Raw genomic sequence first — 23,820 nt, 5'->3', positions numbered from 1 at the left:
AGAGGAGATATGGTGTGTGTGGTGTGCCGGCAAGTGGGAAGTGGATCACTCTGGATCCAGGCAGGACAGGGCACCCCACTGAAGCCTGACAGCTCGCACTACCCTCCAGGCATGCTAGGTAGTGCTGTGCTGGTTTGGCCACTCCAGTCATCATGACAGCCTGGTCACCTCCCTCCTGTTGCAGAAGGTGAGCACCCACGAATTCTAGTGGACCAGGCATGGATGGAGGGCTGCATGAGGGCACATAGCTCACCACGCTGAGCACTGGCCCCAAAGGCATTGCTTTCTATAACCTCTCCCCAGGTCTGGGCACACCCCAGCTTTGACCAAGTCAGTCAACTGTCCTAGGTCCATAGCTACCACACGGCATGATGGATGCTGTGAGCTCATGGTCAGGAAGCATGCAACCAGCTCCCTGATTTAGCTGCTCCTTTAATTGGGAAACATCACCCCCAGTCTCTTTTTTTGCCCCTCCTTTCTGAGAGTGGCCTCAGGTCTCCACGCCTGTGTGAATTGGCTGCATCTTGGTAGCATCCAAGACCTGTTTGCCCATCTGGTTCCTGTATCCCTTCAGGGTGTTTATGACTGGGCCTGCCGATGGAGTTGGGTGTGGGTTGGTTTTCTGGGGGCTCCATTGTTGGAGGGGTCATCTGGCGCATGGGGGAGTCATGGGGACTTTGTGTCAGGAGCCTCAATATAGCAGCAGGGTGGGAGTCTCCAGAAGCTTGGGAGTTGAGCCTAAGTCATGAAAGCAGAACCTTCCACGTGTGTTCACGTGGTGCCGGTGCCTGCCCTTGCTTCCCAGTGCAAGGCATCCCAAAAGTTAGCAGCACATGTCAGGGTCTGCTGCATTCAGGAAGCCAAAAAACCTACCCATCTCCACCTGGCCTGTTTTCTGCATGTTCCCTTAGAAAAAGCTGTTTTCTTTTCTCAGTTAAGGGTCCCATTCAACCTACACCCAGTACAGTCCTTCCTAACAGTTGACAGTGGGGTGCTGGAGGAAACTGGGTCCTGAAAGGGCTCTGTCCCTCACCCTGGAATCTTTGGTGCTCCCTTCAGTCAAGAGGCTGGGGGACAAGGATTAAATGAGAGTGTGCCAAGTTCGTGCTAGGAACAAACTCACCAACCAGACCCACAGCATGGAAGCACAAACAGGCAGAATTTCCTGTCTCCAGAAAGGCACATTCAGATCTCACTTTAGGAGAGTATTCCCCAGAAGCAAATTAGGCAGTGAATAAGTTCTTCTGTCTCAATATCTATCACCAGAAAACTCCCCCAGCCCCCAGATGATCTCCTCCCTTGGTGGGGTGCTCTTCAGTAAGAGAGTTTGATCCAGGAAACACGTGTATTATACAAGTGGTATTGGTGCTGGCAGCAGCTGTGTCTCTGCTGTGAATAGGGTGTATGCATGTGAAATCAGGTGGACCATTGCTGTCCATCTGGCTGCCTGGGTCTCTGGTGAACCAGAAGCCACACCAGGAATGAGAGGAAAGTTTCAGCCCTTGGAGAAGCAGGGGTGAGAAGAAAGGAGATGGCAAGGCCAGTGAACTGTGGATAAGTGTAGGGGACAGAGGAGAAGATCAGACCCCAGGTGAATGATTACAGAGAGCACCCAGGTCAGTGTTTTGCACCATCAAACATTAGGGTGTTTAAAAGGAAATTCTAGAAGGTATGCCATATAGGTCTCCTCTCAGGTTCATTCTTACTCTACTCTGCAAGTGTTGCTGCCCTCAGTGTCACCACTCAGACTTGTCTGAATGTTGATAGATGGGAAGAACATGCTCTGTGATGGAGAGGATGCAGAGATTTCTGGCACATCAGAAGGAGTGTGAGGGCTGCTAACAGCCTCCATCAGAGCAGGTGATCCTGGCAGGAATGCTGTGCCAAGACATGCAGTATGACCTTGCCAAACACAGCCATTGGTTGATGCTGTTCTGGAGAGCCAACTCTACCTGCACCTCCTGGACAATGTGGATGTGGTCCTGTTGTGTGCGTGTGTCCTGGTCTAGCAGGAGAAACTGCAGGCAGATTTCTGGCTTCCAGAGGTAAGCCAGTGTGGTTTGGCAGGGTACAAAGAGAGAGTTGGAGGCTGATTCTACTGTACCCAACAGGATATGAACTCAGTCAGGGTGACTTACACTCACTGGATCAACTTTAACTGGCTGGAACACAGGAAGTAAACTACCTAATCATCAAGTCCATGTTCAGTGGTCATCCTGTGCTACACTGTACTAAATAATAAAAAAAAAAAAAAAAATCAATGGATAAGACATTGTCCACCTTTGGAGAGCTATGTCCTTATCTTGTAAACTCAGGATCTCAATCTGCAGTAAGTCTTTTTAAAAATAAGGAGGTGCCACACAAAATGATACCATGCCCAGAAGTGATTAGGCAAACCTTAACTTATGGTAGAAGGCTATGCTGCCAGAACCTGCCTAGCAAGTGCCTGGGTGGGCTCTCCACCTGCTTCTATCTCTAACCTAATGCAGTGCTGACCTTCACTCTGACTTGAGGAGTTTGGGGTTACAGTCTACTCAGTTGAATAATTTTACAATTAGAGCAGGGAAAAGGGAAGTGTTACAGTTGGATCCAATTAAGGCTGAATACTAGATTCTGAAAATGAACTACCAGACCTTCTATTTCTTACACTTTGAAGACCAGAAGTTTCTCTCCAGTCATCTGGTGGTACTTTGGATCTCAGCATGTTTGACATCACAACCTGACCTTATTGATAGTCACTTGTAATCTTTATTTGCCTATCTACTATGAGGATTGTGCTTCATGCTCCTCTCTAAACAGTGGTGTATATGATTAAAGTGTGTCTGGGTGATGCTGGGCAGCTTCCAAATACTGATATGTCTGGCCCAAAGTGAATATTTTTGGTACCAGGGTTTGAACCCAGGGACACTAAACCACTGAGCCACATCCCAAACCTTTTTGTTCACTTGTTCTTATTTTTAATTTTGAGACAGGTACACACAAAGTTGCTTAGGGCCTTGCTAAGTACACCCAGCAGACAGAGGGATTTGTAAAGAGAAGGCATACATCTGGCAGGACACCCAGGGACTGTCTCTGGGCTGGCCCAATTTTCAGTCCTGTGTCTTGGCCCCCCGTTTCCTTAAAGATTAAGTACCCCTGCTACTAGTGCCATGTTTCCTTGAGCTCTTCCCTCCAGTGTTGTTTTCTCACATGGATTGTGCCCACTTCTCACCCTGGCTAATCTGCAGGGGTTCCCAGAGCTGAGATGAGCCTTAGAAAACTAGGCTTATGGTAATTACAGGCAAAGAAGTGACCCTGACCTGGGGCATCTGCAGGCCCTGCCTCTGAAGGAGTGCAGGATTTTTCACACCTGACCTTTGGGTACTCTGGAGTTCAGCTGGGTGGGTTTGGGGTCAGCTTGGGAGACAGGTTCCATATCTGGCTGGCAGTGGGTCAGCACAGGAATTGGGGCCCATGTGTCCTGTCCACAGGGACCTGCTCTTCCTCTCCAACATATACTCACCACACAACCCTCTCTCCAGTGAGAAACTGCATGGCCCATTGCTCTGCTGCCCTTGGAAAGCTTAGCAGGGCTCACACCACTTATTTGGTGGACATGAGTTGCCACAGCTAACTGTGCATCTCTGTATTCCAGAGCTAGAAGTATTATTGGGCAGGAGAATTTGCCTTCAGAGACAAGCTTGATCACTGAGCAGGTGTACAACTGTTTTGCCTATTACCAATGGCACCAAAAGATACTTTTCTAGCATGTGCTGTCAGGCTGGCAGACCAAGCAGAACTCACAGAACTTCCCAGTGATGAGGAGAGTTCTGAGCCCCTGTGGAACTCAGGCAGCTGCCTTGACAATTCTGGCTGCATTTACAGGCCTCAGTGGACAGGCGAGGGTTCCTACTAATTGACCCTGGGTCTGATTTGTTACAGGGACAGGCTGACTTGGGAGGACTCAGGTGGAACTGTGACTGTGAGTTCAGGAGTCAGTTTGGAGACAGGGGCATCATGTTGCTAGAGGGAAGAGACAGTGAATAGATCTGAGAATTGAGTCAAGCTGTAGGTTTGTGGGGTGCTGGGCTCATAATTACAGGAAGGGATCAGCTCAAAGTCAGATGAAAGGACAAAGGCAGGATGTCCAGGTGCCCAGTGGACACTCCTGTTTGTCAATACAACTGCACTCACCTGCTGACTTGCAGGCCCACTAAGCCTTTCCTACTCTGATCTCTTTTCACAGGATATTAGGAAACTGAGTCTCCACAGATCCCAGATACCACCCCAGGATTATGGAAGCCTTTGGCTATGGCCCAAGATATTCCTGGATCCCTCACAACCCAAGGCCACTGGCTGCCAGGGAGTGTCATCTCTTCAGGCTGTAGGACCATCATCCCTATTCAGTTCCCTTCCTTCCTTAGGTGTAGACAAGGGTTTTGAGTGGATATGAGTATTCTGTGTGCTAACCCTGGCACCTGGTCAGAGACAGGTGTGACCCCATTTGGTGGTGAGGATGTTGCTAACAAGGAACACACATCAGGGACCTGGAAGTGTCAGCTTCCTCTGCTGTCATGCTTGCTCCTTGCTGCTGACCTCATATCCTTGGCTTCATGTATATTTCAGAGATCCAGGTGATAGTCTTACAGAGAAAAGCATATATACCTACCACCGAGAGATCCAGCTGTCTCTGGGACTCATTTCCCATTGGGGATCAGTTTCTTATTTCATGAAGTCAGCAGTGGCCAGAGGTTCTACTTCTCACCAGTATTATTGAGCCATTTCACTTTTCTCCATGCTCAACTCTCCTGAGGCATGATCCCAAAAACAGGATAAGGTTATTGTTGCCAGCCCAGGCTATTCAGTGCGGGACTGGTGCTCAGGGAAGTCCCCAACTGGTTTGGTCACTGGATTGTGTACACTTCTCTCCTTTTCTGTGCATGATTGTGACATTAGCATCTCCCATGACTTAAGCCAAGACATGCTCATATCCAGGCCCTGTTCCATCCAGGTGTGTGGCCTCAGGTATATTCCCCTGACCTCCTACCAAAGACATGAGGATGATGACAGGGCCTGCTGCTCTGGCTGCTACAAGAAAGTCAAATGGCTATTTACTGGAAACACAGGAGCAGCACCAGAGAGGTGAGTGGTCACCAGTGTAAATCACTGCATTATGACCAACTTCTGCATAATTTACAATTTACTCAGCTCTGACTCTTGCTAAATGTTTTCAGTTTTCAATACTTTGAAGAAAGTTATAAATATCTAAGGTATTATAGGACGTAGTATTGGTCTACTCTGAGTACTCTTGTTGCCTGGCTCACTGGAGCCCAACCCTTGCTTTGTAGCCACAGGGGAGGGTCCAGGCAGTGAAGTAGGTGCTGGGTGCCATGCCTTTCAGGGCCACTCATTTGGGGACACACACTGAGCTTGTCTGAAGTTTCCTCCTAGGAAGTTGCTGAAGTCTGAGGCAGCCTCTGCTGTGCCCTCCAGACCACTAGAGAGTTGTGAGATATACCAAGAGAAACTGACCACTATCCTGCCACCGTTGTTCATATCTGCCATGGGCCTGGTCTCTGTCCTTTGGCTGCCAGCAGTGATGGGCTGTATCCTTCCCTCACTGCCCTCAAGGTGTGGCTGTTGGACCTTCCACTGACATCCTCCAAGGAAGTCTGCTTCTACAATAGGCAACACTTCCACCATCATGGACTGCATTTTGTGATGAGTTCTGCTGAAATCACCATGGAAACTGTTTTCATTGGTGATCCTGGCTCTGCAGGTAAGTTTCCTTAGCACAGACATTGATGTTCTGCATAGGAAACTTTAGCACCTTGGGTTTATTTTGAGGGACAGAGTGTGGGTAAATGATCTTCTTATCAGTCCCTCCTGTTCTCCTCACTGCAGTCATCTGCCTCACCGGCCAGGACCATGCCACAGAGGAGTCCATACTCCTTCCACTTACCCACACAACCCAGGGCACAATTTTTTCTAGTTTTATTTATGGTTATCATTCACATGTGCATTTCATCTACTAAATCCAATAGAGTCTGTGACCTCCCTCATAGAATACTGATTAACTGCATTTCTTAGTGTCCTATGTATGATATTTTCACTTTATCTTTTTCTTTTCATGAATTTTCTGTATGCATTTTTATTCATTATTTCTTTATTTTATTTTATTTTTATTTTTGATACCAGATATTGAACCCAGAGGCACTCCTTTTACCACTGAGCCACATCCCCAGTCCTTTTAATATTTTATATAGAGACAGGCTCTTCCTGAGTTGTTTAAGATATCTCTAAATTGTTGAGGCTGACTTTGAACTCAAGATTCTCCTGCATCTGCATTCTCAGACACTGGGATTATGGGTGTACACCATTACACCTGCCTTCTATATGCCTTTTTTCCTTTATTTTGGCACATCTACTTTTATCACACCCATAAACTCTCCCAGGGTATCAACAACCCCATCTGAGAATTCTCTGCATGGGGCCTCCTCTTTTTGGACTTCCAGGACTGGGTGGGGTGGCATCATCATGGCTGGAGTTTTCATCTCTGCTTTGCTCCAGTGCTTGCTGAATGCATCCTTGTTCTTTTTTCCTTGACTCCCTTGTTTTCTTAGAGAACATCCTCAATTAGCTTTTACAATGAAGCACCAAGAAAATAAATTTTCTTAATTGTTGAATGTCATAAAAATATCTGAAATTAACCCTCCAACTGGACTAACCAATTGGCAGGGGCAGAATTCTGAGCTGGAAACACTTCCCTTCAGAAATATAAAAAAGGTCACTTTTTAAAAGAAGTTTGTGTTGTTAAGCAAGGTACTCAGTTCTTCACAGAAAACCTGACTTTGCCTGCTCAACGCTTTTGGGTTCCTGCACCTCTTAGTGTTCTGAATCTTCACATTGATGGTCCTGGATTGGACTTTTGAATTGTCTTCTTGTTACATCTTTCAGCTTAAAACTAAGTCTCCTTTAATCCCTGGGTGTCTTCTTGTACTGTTCCCATTCAGCTGCCCCAAGGCTGTGAGCCTGCCCCTGCTTCCTGACTATAGGTTGTGGATGTCCTCTGCTTCTGTCTCTCAGAGTGCTCTCCAAGTTCTGATGAAAGAGCAGGCAGAAAAAGCAGGAGTAGAGCCACATACCAGGTGATCAGACAGGTCTTGGGCAGCTGCACACAAGGGAATCTTGTCACATTTGTGGCAGGAGAGGGGCCAGTACAATCTCCACCCAAGTCCTGGGTTCTATATCTGAGGCCACAAGATAAAAGCTGGTTGTCCTGCCTTATATGCTTAGGGAGAAGAGAAACCAGACTTGTCTGGCCCTTTCCACTTACACCTATGTACACTCAGAGCTGACCAAGTCATGCCAGCTCATCTTTAAGAGTGAAACAAATTCTGAGATATTCTCAGACACATCTTATAGAGAGAGAAAGACAGGGTGAGGCATGGTGAGGCAGCGATAGGTTTTACCTCAGAGAGACCAAGTGTGAGTGGAGAAAATGGAAACCTTAGTGGCTGGTGGCCCGGTTCCTGTGCACCTGCCAAAGGAGGATGGCAGGATGTACTGCACATCTTCATGGTGGTGGAAGGGAGTGCAGAGCAGATCCTTGCTCAGTGGCACTTTGCAGAGAGAAACTGGGGTGTCAGAACACAGTTTGAAGTCAGTGGATCCAATGATAATTTGGTCTCTGGAATCCTGAGGAAGCTTCTGGGATCAATGTTGGGACAGATCCTTCCAGAGAGGTAGGTGGAGGCCAAGCATGCTGAGCCTTGTTCTAAGAGCCCAGGATAGTGGGCTGGATGCTGTCTGCCTCCCCACTTGAGGCTGTGTAGTGCCACACAAGGATCACACTCCTGCTCCCACCAATGGATTGTGGACTTTCTTTACTTGCAGGATTTACAAACCCACCCCAGCAGCAGTCCACAGAATTTGTACCTGGAGGAGGGTCTATGCACAAGTGTTGTGTCAGCAGATGTAGGCAGCTTCCTGGTGCCACATCCCCCACCACAGTCTCCTGAACTTTTCCTCCTGAAGAGGTAAACCCCAAGAGCCACTTGGATTGCATTGTGCTGTCTGCAGGCCATGAGGTAGGGCAGTGCCTGGTTTACAGACCCACTACCTCAGATTTTGTCAGTCAAGGCATGTCCTATGGATTTCTAAAACCAGTAATATTCCCTCCAGACTGCATCTCTGAAAACAGCACTGCTTTTCTTTTTTCTTTTGGTACTAGGGTTTCCATATCTGTCCAGGGTCACTTTTCCACTGAGCTATATGCCCAATCCTGTATGTTTTTATTCTGAGACAAGGTCATTGAGACTGGCCTTGAACTTGCCATCCTCCTGCCTCAGCCTCTCATGTTGCTGGGATTATAAATGTTCACTATTATACCGGGCCTAAAATCTGCAATTTTTCCCTCAAAGAAAAGAATGTACCAAGCACCAGAGCAGATGTGAGCATTCTGTTCTTTGGCAGGTTCTCTCCTTTCCTGCAGTCAGCCTGGGACTCAGCAACTTCTTCCTGTGTTTTATTTCCCAGACAATGTCGGTTGTGTTCTGAGCAGCATTGTTTCCAAGCTGTGGGGTATTTGTTATTGTTATTTTGTTTTTTGTTTGTTTGTTTTTTCCTGTGGTTTTTTTTTTTCTTTTTTTCATACCAGGGATTAAATTCAGGGGCACTCAACCACTGAGCCACATCCCCAGCCTTATATTTATTTTATTTAGAGACAGAGTCTTACCGAATTGCTTAAAACCTTGCTTTCACTCAGGCTGGCTTTGAATTCTCGATCCTTCCACCTCAACTTACTCAGCCACCGGGACTACAGGCATGTGCCACCCAGCCCAGTCAAGTTCACAGCACATCACATTATTGCCACTGCTTTAGCTTTCTAAGAGGCATTGGGATTGAGATGTGCAAGTTCATTTTTGGTCCTACACTCTGTGCTATCTTTTCTAAGTTTAGAAATAGTTCACTGGACATTAGAGTGTGATTGCACCTATGCATAAATCAAATGTGAGTAAATATCATCCTATGTATAGAGACCTGAACAAAGAATATCTCTGCAATATCTTGTATTTTGCTTCGCTTTTTCAATTGTGTTTCTTAGTTTTCAGAAAGTATGATTATAATTCATTAGTTATTTAAAATTTTTCATTTTTTTGGGTGTTATTATAAATGTTATTGTTTTTAATTATTTCTTAGTCTAGTTTCAAATTCCAATTGTTCCCACAAACTATTGCTGATATATAATAAATCAATGAACTTCGGCCTGTCTACCATTTATTTTGCTTTTCACTATCACCATACTTTCTCATCAAACATGGGATGGTGGACTTTATTGCTGTTCTCTTTGAATTTTTAAAATTTGTTCTAATTATTTACACATGGCAGTAGGATACATTTATGCATTTTGATAAATCACACATAAATGTAATATAATTTCTCATTTTTCTGATTGTACATATTGTGGGATCACATTGGTCATGCAGTTGTAAATGTACATAGGTAATAATGTCTGCTTTTCTCTACTGTCCTTCCTATCCCCAAGTTACCAAAATCATGGCCTAAAAAAACCAAAACCATGAATTTTAGGGCTTTATCAGAACTGCCACAAGGGGGTGCAGGAGCACCACTGAACAGTGAGCATTAAGTGTCCTGTTTTGCCCACAGTGACCAGCATGCCATTCTCTGGGCAACTTTTCCTAATCCCCTCGAATCATCTGCCTGCCAGGGATGGGTGTCCTGTGCCCAGAGGGGAAAGAAACTAAGACTGAGGGCACCTTGGGGCCATTACTGTGGTGACAAGAGCCTCTTTCTCCTTGAGACCCATATAAGGAGATAGATGCCTTTACTGGGAACACTTGGAGAACATATCTCCTTGGCACCTACATGTGAGATATCTCTGTGGCTTCCAGATAACCAGAGTGCATTTGAATAAAAGGTGAGGAAGAATGAGGGAAAACCTGTCATCCACTATTCTATGTGCTGAGGAGAAAACTCTGCCATGTTCTTTACTTTCATAGGTAATGTTTTAGCTGGGCTTACGTTTCCAAAAGCATCCTTTGTTGAGACTTGTCTGGTCATCCTCATGACATGGTGTCATAGCATAATATTTTTATAAATTGGGTGTGTATCTGGGGAGGAATTCCAGGACACTGAAAAGAGAAACACTAAGACACAACTTCAGAATGTTGCAGGAATGGCATGGGAGTCCCCTGGAGCCTCATGGGGAATTGAGGGAAGGCTAGTGCCACCTCACTGCTTGATTTTATTCCTGTTTATATTGCTCTCTTTTTTCAGTGTTAAAGTACCTGGAACAATGAGAATTTGATGTATAAGTACAATAACATTGTGGAAAGTGTTCTTTAACTATGTATCCTTGATTTTTAGAAAAGATGCTTAGGCTTTCTTGGTGATTTTGCACACAGATCGGTGGGCTATTTGACATTTCGCAGAAGCCAGTGTGGTGACAGCTGTGAAAATAGATGCCAGACTACACAGCTCAGGAACCTTGGGGGTACCTGGGCATACATACTGATACAGCTCCCACAGTCCTTTATGGAGAGGGCTACGAAGGCAGGATTCTGAGCTACACTACTCAGAACCCTTGGGATACCAGGGCAAACACATGGACCAAAACTTCTGGGGGCCATATTGGTCACTGCTGGGCAGCAGAATGGACCACATTGCCCAAAGTTCTCAGGCGTGACTGGTTGGGAATGTAGCAAGCAGCTTGTAGGATGCTCTTGGGTCAGGGCTGCAAAATTTACAATAGACTGCACTTCCCAGTGTCCTTCAGGGTCTACAGTTTCCAGGGTCCAGTGCAATGAGGGCAGCATGGACCACATGACAAAGTGTACTACAAATAGCCCTTGGGAACCTGCAGCTCACAGAGAATTCTGCATTGAGGGATGGGCAGGGAGAAATGACAAACTGTGCTACATGTTACCCTTGGGTACCTGCTGTTCCAAGGAGCCTTTGGAGTGAGAACTGCAAGAACGGAATACCAGACTTAATACACAAATTCCCTGGGGTTGCCTGCACTCTGCAACATCTAGAGGTTTCTGTGATGAGGGTTGTATTGTTAGAGCACACTACCTGCAATCTTCGGGGTACCAGGAGAAGCAGAGTTTGCAGTTACTGTGTCCCTTCTCCAAGCAGATCTGTGCACATAAAACACTAGATTAAATTATCTAGAACTCTCAGGAGTTGCAACTCCCAGTATTCTCTTTGGTGATCTTATAAACAATTAGCTTTGTGTAAACACAATCCTCAGGTGCTCTAGCTTTCAAGTTTATAATAATCGACCATGTCCACTCTCCTTTATTTCCCATAGTCTACTGGGACTGCTAGAACCTTCTGTGGTTAGTGAGCAAACCACTGAACTGCATTACCCAAAATTCTAATAGGACATGAGATACCAAGTTTCTCTGTGTGGAATGGGCAAGAAACAAGACTATATTACCCACAATACATAGTGCCAGCAGCTCAAAACTCCTCTGCCATGAGAACTGTAGGGTTATACTATCTAAAATCCTTGAGTGTGTTGCTGAGGTGAGTTTCAGCCTGCAACTTCAGGAGGACTCCACAGTGAGGGCTGGACATACTTAAGGCCAAACTACACTACCAACAAGTACCAACACTAAACTAGATGTGAAGCCTAGAGTTTCCAGAGGCCTCCATAGTGGGGATTGCATTGGTACAGGACTGTATAACATTAGAATTCTCAGGGTACCAAGGCTAACATGTGGCTTGCTGTTCTCATGGCTCTCCCAGCAGGGGCACACAGGCAAAACACTGGACAACATTTCCCAGAATCCGGGACCAGAATCACCCAGGATCTTCATTGGTGAGGACTGTGGGGTTGAAAAGTAAATTACACTACCCAAGATTCTTGGAAGGGTTCAGGTGCCTGTGTGGCCTACAACTCACATAGGTCTCCACAGTGAGGACTCTGCAGTCAGAAGGCCAGAATACCTCAGGGCCTGTGGCTCCTAGACAACTTCCTATTGAAGGCTACATGTATAGGCTTTGCATTGAAATATCCAGACTCCTCAGGGGTATAGAGGCAGGCTTGCAGTATTCAGATCCTGGGAGTCTTGATGGTGAGTTCTACTTATGATCAACTGTACTATTCTGAATAATCAATGACCTGCTATTCTCAAGACCACTGATGTCAGTGCTACCTTAGAGTGAATTACAATACTGAGAATTCCTGGGATCTCAGAACTCCAAGGAGTCAATACTGTGTGGACTACAACAACATAGCACTGTGCTAGAGTGTTCATGGTCTTTGGGGGCCTACACCTGCCACATGTCTCTGTGGTGAGGGATGCATGGGAAAAACACCACACAATACTGCCCAGAATCCTTAGAGGTGCCTGGGTGACTATGAATCCTGCAACTCCCTGAGACCTCTGTAGTGAGGATGGCATTCAGGTTGTATAGTTCTAATACACTTCAACCATATCACTTTGACACTAGTCAAGTAACATTAAAATAGGGTAGGGGTTTGCTGCTCTTTGGAATATGTTTTCTAACTAACCTACTTATTTTAAGAACACACACAGCATGAGACAGTACTTTGAGAGTTGTTCTGCCATTTCTACAGTGATCCCTGCATAGAGCATTTTGATCTATCAAAGAAATTATCTTTCCATTTTAGTATGTAGATCTAGAGTGTATCTAAGGTATTTTGAGAAGGAAAAATACCAAGAATCAGATTGGTCACTTGAATATTTCCCATCAGCATTTAATTTTAAAAGTTTATTAAATTTTTTGGCCTCACAAATCTACAGTGGCAAGCCCAGGCCTACACCATCAGACCCACCATCCCCAGTTCTCCCACTAATTATCTATGAAAATGGGGTCACCTTTTCCCACAAGCAATGATTATTCCTGACGTGGAGGTAGTGGTATAGCACCCTTCTTGTGATACTGAATTATCAAGTTTCTCTCAAGTATCAGGCTACTGAAGAATAGAAGATTTGAACAGTACAGTATAATTTTATTGTTGAATTCCTTTTTAATTAGTAGTATTATTAAGATTATTCCTATTATACCTATTATATTTCTACTTTTTTTCTTTTATTTATATTTTTCCCACTCTATCTTCCTCTTATGTATCTGTTTACTTGGAGAATCTTTTTCCTTTTCTCATGCTAACAAAATATTTCTTTTAATTCTGCTTTCAATATTACTACAACACAGTATCTCTGTAGACTTACTTCTTATCTCATTAACATTATATCCTATACTCCACCCCATCCCCTTTGTCCACCATTAGATATTGTGGTCCTTATTGAAAACCTATTGGTTTTGCTACAGATAATAATTTGAACTCATCTTCTCTGTTTATTAAGACAAAACGGTTAATATTTTAATAGGGACTATATGGTTAAGGATGCATTTTGATTTGTGCACTGCTAATATTGTTCTCTCACTTCAACATGAGGTATTTTAAATATGCAATTGCAGTGTAAGTCTACAGGAGGAAACTGCAGTACCTCAAATTTGCACTGTTAGAGGGGAAGATACATGAACAACCTGAGAAAGCAAGGGAAGAAAGTGTTCCAAACAAATATAGATGCTATATCAAGAGAACCCAAGGAAAACATGAAAGAAGAAATGTCAGAAAGAGAGTTTAGAATGTATATAATTAAAATGATCTTAGAAGTGAACAATAAGATAATAGAGCAAATGCAGGCAAAGAATGATTGCACCAATAAACAGTTAAAAGAACAAAAGCAGGAAGCAAAAATCATTTCAATAAAAAGATTCTGAAAATAAACCAAACAGAAATCCTTGAAATGAAGGAAACAATAAACCAAATTCAATACTCAATGAACACATAACCAAAAGGCAAGATCACTTGGAAGACAGAACCTCAGATGAAGAACACAAAATATTTAATCCTGAAACAAAGTTGTTCAAACAGAGAAGATGGTAAGAAATCATGAATGGAATTGCAAAAAATTGGAGAATATCATGAAAAGACCAAATTTTAAAATTATTGGGACACAGGAAGGAATAGAGATATAAATCAAAGGAATGAATAACTTATTCAATAAAATAATAGCAGAAAATTTTTCAAATCTAATGAATGAAATGGAAAATCAAATATAGGAGACTTAAAGGACACCAAATACACAAAATTACAACAGATCCACACAAAGGCACATTATCATGAAATTACCTAACACCAAAATAAAGACAATTTTAAAGGCTGTGAGAGAAAATTATAAGATTACATACAGGGGAAAACCAATATGAATATCAGTAGATTTTTCAGCCCAACCCTAAAAGCAGGCAACACATGGAATGACATATTTCAAACTCAGAAAGAAAATGTATGCCAACCAAGAATATTATACCCAGCAAAACTAATATTCAGATTTGATGGTAAAATAAAATCCTATGATAAACAAAAGCTAAAAGGATTTACAAATAGAAAGCCTGTGCTACAGAATATTCTCAGCAAAATATTCCATGAGAAAGAAATGGAAAACAACAGTGAAAGTCAGCAAAGATAGGAACTACCCTAAAGGAATAGCCAATTAAGGAGAAATTAAGTCAAGTTATAAAAAATAAGTCAAAATGACCGGGAATATAAGTCATATCTCAATGATAACCCTGAATGTTAATTACCTAAACTCATCAATCAAAAGACACAGACTATCAGATTGGATTAAAAAGAAAGACCCAACAATATGCTTTCTTCAAGAGACTCATCTCATAGAAAAAGACATCCACAGACTAAAGGTGAAAGGATGGAGAAAACCATACCTTGCACATGAACTCAGTAAAAAGGTAGGAGTCTCCATCCTTACATTAGATAAAGCGGACTTCAAGCCAAAGTTAATCAGAAAGGATAAAGGAGGACATTTAATACTGCTTAAGGGAAGCATAAATAGCAAGACAAAAAAATCATAAATATTTATGTGCATGTGCATCTATGTACATTAAACAAATCCTTCTCAATTCCAGGAAGCAAATAGACCAAAACACAACAAAACTAGTTGACTTTAATACAACACTGTCACCATTGAACAGATCTTCCAAACAAAAAATTAACAAGGAAACCATAGAAATCAATAACACAATCAATAATACAGACTTAACAGATGTATATATAATATTTCATCCATCAATGATTGAATACACTTTATTCTCAGCAGCACATAGATCCTTCTCTAAAATAGACCACATTTTATGCCACAAAGATACTCTTAGCAAATACAAAAAGAGATGCTACCATGAACTTTATCAGATCATAATGGAATGAAATTAGAAGTCAATGATTAAGTACAAAACAGCAACTACTCCAACACCTGGAGACTAAATAATACACTATTGTATGATGCATGGATAACAGAAGATATTGGGGGGGATTATAAAATTATTGGGGGGATTATAAAATTCTTATAGGTAAATAAGAACAATGATACAACATTACAAAATCTCTGGGACACTATGAAAGCAGTACTAAGAGGAAAATTAATTGCATCTCACACTTTCAATAAAAGAAGAAAATGTCAACAATTAAATGACCTAACATTAAAACTCAAAGACCTAGAAAAAGAACAGATCAACACCAAAAGTAGTAGAAAACAGGAAATAATTAAAATCAGAGCTGAAATCAATGAAATTGAAACAAAAGAAACAATACAAAAATTGACAAAACAAAAAGTTGGTTCTTTGAAAAAATAAATATAATCGATAAGCCCTTAGCCACACTATAGAGAAGACAGAAAACTCAAATTACTGAAATTCATGATGTAAAAGGAAATATCACAACAGACAGTACTTAAATGCAAAACATAATTATAGAAACTACTTTGAAATTCTATACTCCAAAAAAACAGAAAATCTCAAAGACATTTACAGGTTTCTAGAGATATGATCCACCCAAACTGAATCTGGAGGACATACAAAATTTACATAGATCAATTTCAAAAAGTGAAATAGAATAATTCATCAAAAGCCTACCAACAAAGAACTGTCCAAACCAGATAGATTCTCAGCTGAGTTCTATAAGACCTTCTAAGAAGAACCCATTCCAATACTCCTCAAAGTGTTCTATGAAAAAACAGATGAAACAATTCCAAACTCATTCTATGAAGCTAATATCACCTTGAAAACAAAGTCAGACAAAGACACATCAAGGAAAGAAAACTTCAAACCAATATCTCTAATGAACATAGATTCAAAAATTGTTAACAAAATATTAGCAAATTGCATACAAAAATATATTTAAAAGATATTGCACCATGATCAAGTAGGTTTCATCTCAGGGATGCAAGGTTGGTTCAACATCCAAAAATCTACAAATGTAATTAAACATATCAACAGGCTTAAAGTTAAGAATAACAAGATTATTTCAATAGATGCAGAAATGCCACTTGATAAAATATAGCACCCCTTCATGCTCCAAACACTAGAAAAAAATAGGGAATGTAGGAACATCCTCAACATTGTAAAGGATATCTATGATAAGTCCTTGGTACTTGGCATATATAATTTTGGCAAGCAAAATGACCAATACAAAAGGTAATCAGATTTGATCTTTTTTTTAACACTTAGCTTTTTATCACATCTCTTTATGAATTATTTGGCATCTTATCATTTAGAAAGTCACTGATAATTGCTGTTATCATTTGTACTCCAGCCAACAAGCTAGATGCTGGGAGACACCATGGGGAACAAGATGCAGTTGCAGTCTTGAGGGCCACAGTCTAATAAAGTTTGCCAGATTAACAGGCAAAATGCTATGTGCTAAATGGCATGGGAGCTGAAGAACTGCAACTAGCTTGAAATTAACCACTCAGGGGATAGGGGATGCAGGGTGGATGAGACAAGGCTAGAATAAGGCAGGGGGAGTTTGTACTGTGTCTACCCCTGCTTCATTTCTGTCCCTAGTATTTGTCCTGCCTAAAATCTCATATCTAAACAATAACAATGTGGATGGGTGAGGAACAGTCTTTTGGTATGAAAGAAAAAATTTACCAATATCCACATGATATAAAGTGATACTACTGCAAAATTCTAGGATGTAAGTGAATACTAATGCTATCCCAATTCAGAGGGTTCTGCAAGATAAATCAACTAAGTCTTCATTTTTTTAACCCAATGCCCTGGATGATATTTTTTTCTTTTTAAATCACAGAACAAGAAGAACTGGATTATAATTTAGAATTATGCAAGTGATTTTTGTATCCCAGTAGGGAAAATCTGTTGCTATTTTTACTTTGAATTTATTTCAAGTAAATCAGTACATTGAGTAACCTGATTATCGTGTTTTCTCTTAAGTTTTATACTTCCCTAAAATTTTTTTTCATTTTCATAGTCAAATTAAAATATACAAAATACTTTAAGAACTAGTTGTTGCACTTATGGACAGTTTTCATAAGTACACCATTTCTGCCTCAAAATATATCTCCTTTAATAGGGTGTGCAGCCCTGTTCCTATGAATACCCTTTGTAAACTCGATATATTTACCAAATATGAGGAAGAAACCACCATCTTAAGTCTCTGCAGAATTGAGAGAAAAGGTGTCCCTTAGAAGTTCTATGTTTACAAGTTTATTTCCAAACACTCACCTGGAACACAGTATTTGGCCCTTTCAGTATTCGGGACTCAGTGATGCTACAGGACAAGGGTTTCTCCCAAAATATAAGCTAGAGAGCAGTGGACTAGGGGTCAGAAAAAATCCATTTGGGGTCTGGGAAATAAAGGACATAGATAGTTCTTGATAGAGGTTCACCTGACTCTAGTGTAATCAACAGAGCAGCACAGTTGTTATGCTCCCTCCTGTGGAACAAGAAGCAAACCCCACCATCTTAGAAAACCTGCACAACTTATTTCTGCAAAATTTAAAGAGCTAAATTCTCTTCAGTGTTAATGCCTACCAACTTATAAAGAAAAAATATATTGATATTCTAGTGGAAAACTCATTTGTAGCAACTTCTGTCCAAAAGATTTCTTCAACTTGCTCCCCCTTCTAAATTAAAGAAAGTTTAGTGTACTGACAAAATGGGATCCCAGGAAGGGGTTTTCTTAGATTCTTCTTGGAATTGTTTTTCTGCAGTGGACACTCTACTTAGGTTATAAACACAAAAAGCACACATACACATTTGAAATTATTTCTTCACACCTTCCATTTTTGACCATCCCTATAATAGTTTAGAATCTGCTGTTAAAATACTCTGTCACAACTTCTTAAAAAGCTCTGAACTGGTTTTCCATATTTCACTCTGGACATGGGATTGGTGAGAATTCAGCACTCTGGCAATGGTGAAGGCTATGTGTGGTGATTTTTGTCAGGTTGGATGTAGAGACAACACTCCTGAATCTCTCAGGAGAGTGCATTTGCTTTCATGCAGGCAGCAGGAGTTCTGGCCCACAAGCCATAAAGAAGAAAAGGAATAGGCTTCACTGGCTGTTAAATCTGCAGGGCTCTTATTCTCAGCAGAGGCAAACTCCCAAGTCCAGGGTGGGTTTGCAGCTCTGGTGACCAGGAGGCCCTCTGTGAATAGTGCTTTGTGTAAGAACCATAGCAAAGGCGCCAGCATTTCAGACTATCATTCTGGCCACCAACATCTTATTTTTCTCTAGAATTGGCCTCAATAATTTCATTTATTATCAAGAGCATTTGGGCTTAAACCTGAAATGAAATTTCTGCTCTGCTCAGTGGAATAGAAACAACTATCTAAATCTCTTTGAACCATGAAATCCTGAAAGGTAAAGAAGTTTATACCAAATCATTTTTCTCTGGCATTTCCTACATATTCAATGACCTATGAATTTAGTAGGGTAAATACATGTTTTGAATAAGTTCCTCATTTGTTTCAGACAAGGCAGTTTTCCAAGTATGCCAGGAACATCAGGCCTAAGTGCTTAGAATTAACAGTATAGCATGAGCTGTGCCAGGGTTCTGATCTCAGAACCAAACTTACCAGCAAGGAAACCTCAGACAAGTTACCTAACCTCTCTGAGCCTCAATTTCAACATCTGCAAAATGGGAAGAATAAAACATACCTACATTACGGGTTTGCTGGCAAGATTAAATTGGATGATCCATCTAAACCCTGTAGAAGTGTCCAGCACACAGGAATGTTGAAAAAGTTGTAGCAACTACACTCACACCTAGTACTTTTTACATGTGTTTGAATGAATAAATGAATCAATAATTAAAAGTGGACCTTACTAAATGTATTTCATCTATTTATGAGTGAAAGTCTCAATTGCATATTGAGAAGTACTTAATGCTTCGAAACAGATGGACAAAACTAAATTTGCTGTGCTTTTAGGCTCAAATCTACAGGTACAGGTGACCCAAGAACTAGTATTTGCATATAATTTCAGAGCTAGGTTTCAACCACAGTATGTTACATTAACATTTAATAACCACAATATTTGGGGTCTCCTGGTTAATCCATAAATGAAGGATTCTCAGAGTCTAAAAAGATAGTCCACTGTCTGGCATGGTGGTGCCCATGCCTGTAATCTCAGTGATCTGGGAGACTGAGGAAGAAGGATAACAAGATTGAGGCCAACCTATGAAATTTAGCAGTGCCGTAAGGAATTTAGTGAGACACTGTCTCAATACTACCACTACTACTACTAAGACAACTAATAATAATATTCATAATGATAAAGATAACAATATTAACAATGAATAAGTGATGTAGCTCTCAGTGGTAAAGTGCCCTGGGTTCAATGCCCAGTATCAAAAAAGGGACAGTTTTCAAAAACACAAAACAGCAAACTTTCTCTCAAACAAGATCAGAAATACCCACTTATTCCTCTCTAATCCTCAAGGTGATAATTAAGAGTTAGGATTCAGACTTCCATTGTCGAAAATTGGTACCTTCATCTGTCTTGACATAAGAAGCTGCACATTGCTGTCCAAGGGATAAATACCTCAGAATCCACTGCTTTGTTCAGGTTTGAATAATTTGACTCTGAGTAAATACAGCAGAAGAAAACATTAGGCAAAATACTCAAGGAACACAAAACAAGACCAACTGATGCAGGACCAAAGCTGAATTCACAAAAATACCCTGAAGCTCAGAAGAAGACAGAGGCATTGAAACATGACACAGTATGAAATATTGCACAACTGGATCAGAATAAACTCAACTCAAACATGAAAAAATTCTGGGAGAACACGAAGTCCTCAAGAGACTCTTTGCAAGGACAATATGTACATATGGAATTTTCATAATTTTTCCTTACTGTGAATATCTATAAAGAATAAAAAATGCACAGAAATTAGTGAAGTCCCTGACATTCTCAGGCCTGGTACACCTGGCCTACCCACCAGATTTCTTCCTTCCTTTCTTTCTTTCTTTCTTTCTTTCTTTCTTTCTTTCTTTCTTTCTTTCTTTCTTTCTTTCTTTCTTTCTCTCTTTCTTATCCTTTTCTTTAGCCCTTAATGTGGAACTAACTCAAAGAACAGAATTGCAGAGTATAGAAACAGAGAAATCAATCTTTTAAGACCTACAGCAACTTAGATTTAAAAGTGACATCATATTTTCTCTGCTTTTGAATCAGCTTTGGCATTAGCTGATACAGCTGTCATTACATATGGATATAAGGCAGGCAACAAAAAATCAGAGAATATGCCATTTTGAACATAATATTCAGAAAAATTTTACATAGCACAGTTTGACCATTTTCCTCCAATTTTGTAAAACAAATTCTTCTGTAAGATAGGGTAATAATTTATATTTTTCTTCAGAGACCATTTTTTTTTACATTTCCTGGCTGGTAATTAAGCCAGGCTTAGGTGCAGAAAAAAACTAGGATTTGTTTCTTAAAGTTTGGGGAGGTGTTTCCAGAGAGGTGTAACCTTCCATTCAATCTATGAGGCAGAGGGAAGAGTAGAGGTGTCTTCTGATATTCCCTGTCTCCTGTGAACCAGAGTATGAAGAGTGGTGACAGAGGATGGGAGAGCAGTGATTGAGATTGAGGGTCTCTGAAGACCTCTTGACTGTGGCATATCTGGTGCTTTGGAGTGTTTCTGTGAATGGGCAGAGGATGCTTAGCTGCTGTGGCAATGCTCTTTAAGAGTAGGCTCTGTGCAAGAGTCCTATCAGCTCTGACCTTGATCTCAGGCACACAGCTCCTGGGAAGGAAGGAATTATTCTGCTAGACAATCACAATATTTCACCAGCTCCACTTCTCCAGTTCCTGCCTACCCTACAGTAATTTTTAACAATGGACTTTCTTGAGAGCTACATAAATCTCCTAATATTGCACTTTCTAACTGTGTCTTGCAACTACACAAAAGCAACATAGGATGCCCTAGTTTCTGTAACTTTGTTGAATACAAAGAATAATGGTTGCGTAGTCTTTAACCTCATAATGAGACATATATAAATAAAGATTGATTGCATAATTCTTTATATCTGCATCTCCATCAGATAGTAGATCTCCACCTGATCCCAGCTTAATCTTCAAGGTTTGTCTGTGTCTGTGACTATTTTTAAATCCCTCTTCACCCCTGGCTGGACCTGGGAGTGTGGTTGCACTGGTTAAGATAGTTGGTGGCCCATACAGGTTCAGACACAGGGTAACTTTCTTCACCTATTAGAATAGGGAACCCTCCTTGTGGTGCACCTTATAAGTAAAAAATATCCTCAAAGGAAAGGAGGTCAAGGGAGTGAGTCAGAGTCAGGTATAAAATATGGGAAATATAGGATCCAAAGAAAAGAATCATTATGTGTCTGTCCTTAGAGATCTGCATAGGAAGAGTGATAGTTCAGTTAGAAAAACACAACTGTTAGAATTTATACACTTTACTACTACAACTCTGTCCCACTGTTGGTGCGGTCTCAAAATGGTTTTACCAAGACTCCCTTGCTTAGAAAACTGGCAAAAATGTTATGAGAATGCCCTAAATGTTGCTTTTATTGTGTAATCAGGGCTGAGGATTCACTATGGTGTGGTTAGTCAATGACAGAAACATTCTGATTCAGGGTATATACACATAGTGAAAAACATTAACTTTGAAGCATGTATATTAACATTTATATGATGAATTTTCAGTGTGTTCTCTTTGTACTTTATGTAAACAGTCCTATAAAAAGGGTTGTGGCTGTGTTTACATCAGTTTTTTTCTCTGTTGTGACTAACAGCCTTGACTAGACCAATTATAAAGGAGGAAATTTTTATTTGAGAGTTCACGGTTTTAGAGATCTCAGTCCAGGAGAAAACTGGCCCAATCTTTGGGCATTGAGATGAGGTTAAATATCATGGCAGAAGTGTGTGGTGCAGTGAAGTGGCTAATATGAATGAAGCAGAAAGAGACACTCACTCACCAGATACACAATGTATACACCAAACTCATGCCTCCAATGAAACAACTTCTCCAGTGAAACCCTTCCTCCCTTCAGCTATCACTCAGTTGATCCCATAAGGTGATTAATTTATCAATTGGCTTGGAGGTTAAGGAGGACTTTCTGAATTGTTTGGTTGTTTCTCATAGAAGTGTGAAAGAAGTGTCCCTAATGTGTATATGTACAGCACAGAACTTTCAAGTGTGTAAGAAGGTCTCTTGATTTAACTAGGGAGGGATTACTTAGATGTGTAGGGAAGTGAGTTTGTGGTGAGTAGGAAATATTCTCTGAGGTGGAAAAGTGGTTTCTTTTCATTGTGTAGTTATGTCTCTCTAAGTAAAGGGCCTTCTGAAGGGTGTGGGAGGGCTCATTTATGTGTGTAGGAGGGCCCACTGTTTTTAGTTGAAAAGGCTTACAGAGTTGCCTGTGATATGAGTAAGGAGAAAACCAATTTGTGATGGAAGTTTTCTTTGAGGATAGTAGAAGGAATCTCTGTGTTTTTAGGAAGGCCAGTCAAAAAAGAATCATGAGAACACTCAGGTGTCTAGGCACAGCCTTTGGAAGTAAGCAGGGAGGGCTCCTTGGTGAACAGTGAGGTCGATCTGATATGTTTGGTTAGGATTTGCTGAGGTGTGTACATAGGACTTAAAAAGGAGTATGCTGTGTGCTAACTTAGCTCTGTAGGGTTTTCTCTCTGAAATGTGTAGGTACAGATTGCCATATGTGTAGTGAAGGCTTTTTTGGTATTAACAATGTTCTGATGTTTACAGGGTGGGCTCCTTGATATTGTAGTGAGTGTCCTCTGGTCTGTGTAGTGTGAACTTGATGAGATATTTACGAGGATTTCATGATGTTTGTCAGAGTGCTCTTTACATTTCTGGGAAGGACCACAGATATGATTTGGGAGGGCTTACAGAGTTACATAGATATGGAGCTCCATGAATGATAGAAAGAGATCAGTGAGTTGTTTCCAGAGGACTGTTTGATGTGAGTAGTGAATGCTCATTGAATTGAGAAGAGAGGACAAACTGATGTCGATGGGAGGGCACTATGAGTTGAGGTTATGGCTGGACCTAGGGTAAGCATTAAGTTCAGGATCAGGGTTATCATTTGTGGTGTATAGGAAAAGCCTTTGTTGTGAGTTGAAAGACTTCTCTATGGTGTGTATTGAGGGTTCTCAAAAGTGCATAAATAGGCCCTGTGGTACTTAGAGTGGGCTTGTGAAGAAGTATAGTTAGGAGGGATCGCTTCTAAAGCAGTGTAATTTGTACACACTTAGGTATGTAGGGATGACTCTGTATGGCATGTAGGGACTGCTCTTGAGTTGAGTAGGGAAGAATTTCTTGTGTATGGAGGGTACTCTAATTGCTGTATGAATGACTTTCATATTGTATGTTGTGAAATGAGTAAAAATGGCTTTGTAAGGAGTGTAGCAGTGTTCTGTTATGTGTGTCATAAGTCTCTTAGATATGTGTGGGAGGGACATTTAAGAACTTTTTG

At 41.2% G+C, this 23,820-nt stretch overlaps 1 protein-coding gene across 1 annotated transcript in view; it reads left to right on the top strand.

Moving 5' to 3' along the window:
* The first annotated feature begins 537 nt into the window (after window positions 1–537).
* LOC306646626 (uncharacterized protein) overlaps window positions 538–23,820 on the top strand; it is a 33,100-nt gene continuing 9,817 nt past the window's right edge. The window contains exons 1-2 of the mRNA XM_079115264.1: window positions 538–2,045; window positions 5,667–5,758. Of these exons, the coding sequence (XP_078971390.1) occupies window positions 1,876–2,045; window positions 5,667–5,758 (262 nt within the window). The 5' untranslated portion in view covers window positions 538–1,875. The remainder of the gene's footprint in view (window positions 2,046–5,666; window positions 5,759–23,820) is intronic.

Source organism: Sciurus vulgaris (genome assembly GCF_902686455.1).
Source record: "Sciurus vulgaris genome assembly, chromosome: 16".
NCBI classification, from domain to species: Eukaryota; Metazoa; Chordata; class Mammalia; order Rodentia; family Sciuridae; genus Sciurus; species Sciurus vulgaris.
This window is presented reverse-complemented; position numbering and strand designations above follow the sequence as displayed.